Source organism: Mus pahari, chromosome 17, assembly GCF_900095145.1.
Source record: "Mus pahari chromosome 17, PAHARI_EIJ_v1.1, whole genome shotgun sequence".
In the NCBI taxonomy this organism is placed as follows: domain Eukaryota; kingdom Metazoa; phylum Chordata; class Mammalia; order Rodentia; family Muridae; genus Mus; species Mus pahari.
Genome location: NC_034606.1, coordinates 23,892,873 through 23,895,034, shown reverse-complemented (window position 1 = coordinate 23,895,034; position 2,162 = coordinate 23,892,873). Strand labels below are relative to the sequence as shown.

At 42.5% G+C, this 2,162-nt stretch overlaps 1 protein-coding gene across 1 annotated transcript in view; it reads left to right on the top strand.

Annotated features, from left to right (window-relative positions):
• The window catches only part of Atad2 (ATPase family AAA domain containing 2), a 46,507-nt gene that overhangs the window by 25,189 nt on the left and 19,156 nt on the right, over positions 1 to 2,162 (top strand). The window contains exon 14 of the mRNA XM_029531067.1: positions 1,353 to 1,512. Coding sequence (XP_029386927.1) covers positions 1,353 to 1,512 — 160 coding nt within the window. The remainder of the gene's footprint in view (positions 1 to 1,352; positions 1,513 to 2,162) is intronic.

The following is a 2,162-nucleotide window of genomic DNA, read 5'->3' as shown; positions in this document are numbered from 1 at the left end:
GGCTGTCCTGGAACTCACTCTGTAGACCAGGCTGGCCTCAAACTCAGAAATCCGCCTGCCTCTGCCTCCCAAGTGCTGGGATTAAAGGTGTGCACCACCATGAGAGATTTGGTATTCTTAAACCAGTGCAATTACTTTCTGAGATATATTTGATCCAGATACCCCCTTACAGCACCTGGAATGGTTTGAATATGAATGCTCCCATATATATTCTACTTTGTTTGCCATTGTACACATGAGTTTGTTGCATAGTTTTTAGGTAATTTGTCCTATATGAAAGTCCTCATATTCATGTTGTAGTCTGGATTTGGAACTTTCAAGTTCCCTGTGAAATATGCTTTATAAAAATTACATCCAGGATCTATTTGTGGCTCTACAGATTATTTACTTTGTTGGTCTTTTTTTTTTCCTGGTCCTGAGCACACAGCCTTGCATATATTATTAGGTAAACACCCTACCCTGAACTATGTACATCCCAGCCCTTGATTTCAGTGTATTTGGTTTTCTTATTTAAATTTGTATATATGTGCACGTGGGTGCTCACATGCATTCATGTGGAAGCCAGAGGGGGATGCTGAATGTCTTTCACTTTCCACTTTACATTCTTTGTGTATGTATGCACGTGTGCATGTATGTAGTCCAGCTGTTAGCGGATGCACGTGGAAGTTTGGTTGATGTTGTAAATCATTTTGAAAGCTCCTCTTTTCTGAGATGGGGTCTCTTATTTTATCCTGGAGCTCAGCAGTCTGGCTAATTACTTGCCAACTTGTGGGGGGTCCCATGTCTTGTCTTTATGAGGTAGAAATAACAGGCAAGTTTGCCACACTTCATTCACCTGGCAGTTACATGAATTCTGAGGCTCTGCACGTCAGTCCTTCTGCTTGCAGAGCAAGTGCTGGAGCTGCTGAGCCGTGTCCCCCCTCCCCCCCAAGTAGCACTTGAGCTGTTGAGCCCTCTCTCGCCCACAGTGGTTTCTGAGACATGTTCTCTCACTGAACCTCAAGTTCCCTGTTTGACGAGGCTGACTAGGGCCAGTGAGTTTTGGTGCGTCACCTGTCCCTGCTTAACAAAGTTTAGGTGATAAACATACTCAGTCATACCTGGCTTCTGTGGGAGTGCTGGGGGGTGTAGTCCTCTTTTCTCAGCATGGAATTCTCTGAGTTAAGCATGGGTTCTTAATCCCCTGAACCATCTCTCTAGTTTCCCTGTGTTTTCCATTGAAAAATAGCTAAGTGCCATAAAAAAAAATTCATTTGCACGTTTATACATTGAAATAAACCTTATCAAAAGAAATAGTACTGAATGATTCTTTGTCCATAATACTAATTTGTCTTCTTATGTTTTATGTTTAGTTCTATTGTTTCAACCCTGTTAGCTCTTATGGATGGTTTGGACAGCAGAGGAGAAATTGTGGTCATTGGAGCTACCAACCGGCTAGATTCCATAGACCCTGCTTTACGGAGGCCCGGTCGGTTTGACAGAGAATTCCTTTTTAGTCTGCCTGATAAAGATGTAAGAAAAGTTTACATGCTTTTTATTATTAATTTTTGTAAAATTACATTCCTTTATGTGGCAAGGGTGGGGGAATAGACAGGAGGTGTTTGTGCCTTAGAGCAGATGTGGAGGTCAGATGTGGGAGTAAGTTTTCCCTTTACACTGTGGTCCTGTGGATAGAACTCAGCTCATCAAACTTGGATGTAAGTTCTTTAACCTGCTGGGCCCGTTTTCCACTCCAGTAACAAGTTCTGATACAATAAAAAGCTGTAGACTTTAGTTTGGATCATTCAGAAGACCTCAATAGAGGGAATGTATTACTATTAAGCATGTTTCCTTCTCCAACTGCTCTAAAATGGTTTTCAGTTAAGCATACCCTTTGTTGTCGGTTTCATTAGCTTCATGAGTCCTTAGCTGCCACAGACAGGCCTCACTTTGGGTCCCCGATCTGCGTGGAACTGGGTCTCTTGGTTGCAAGTGGGCGAGGATTTGGAGAATGAGTGACAGACAGTTCACACGAGAGAGGGTGTAGAACTGAATGCATTCTCATAAAGTGAACACCAGCCAGTGTTATAAAGCACAGAGAACAAAGAGGTAGGATGTCACAGTAGGCAAAGTACATTGAAGTTACTTGACACAAAACAGAGGAATGACTTCAAAGGGACTTA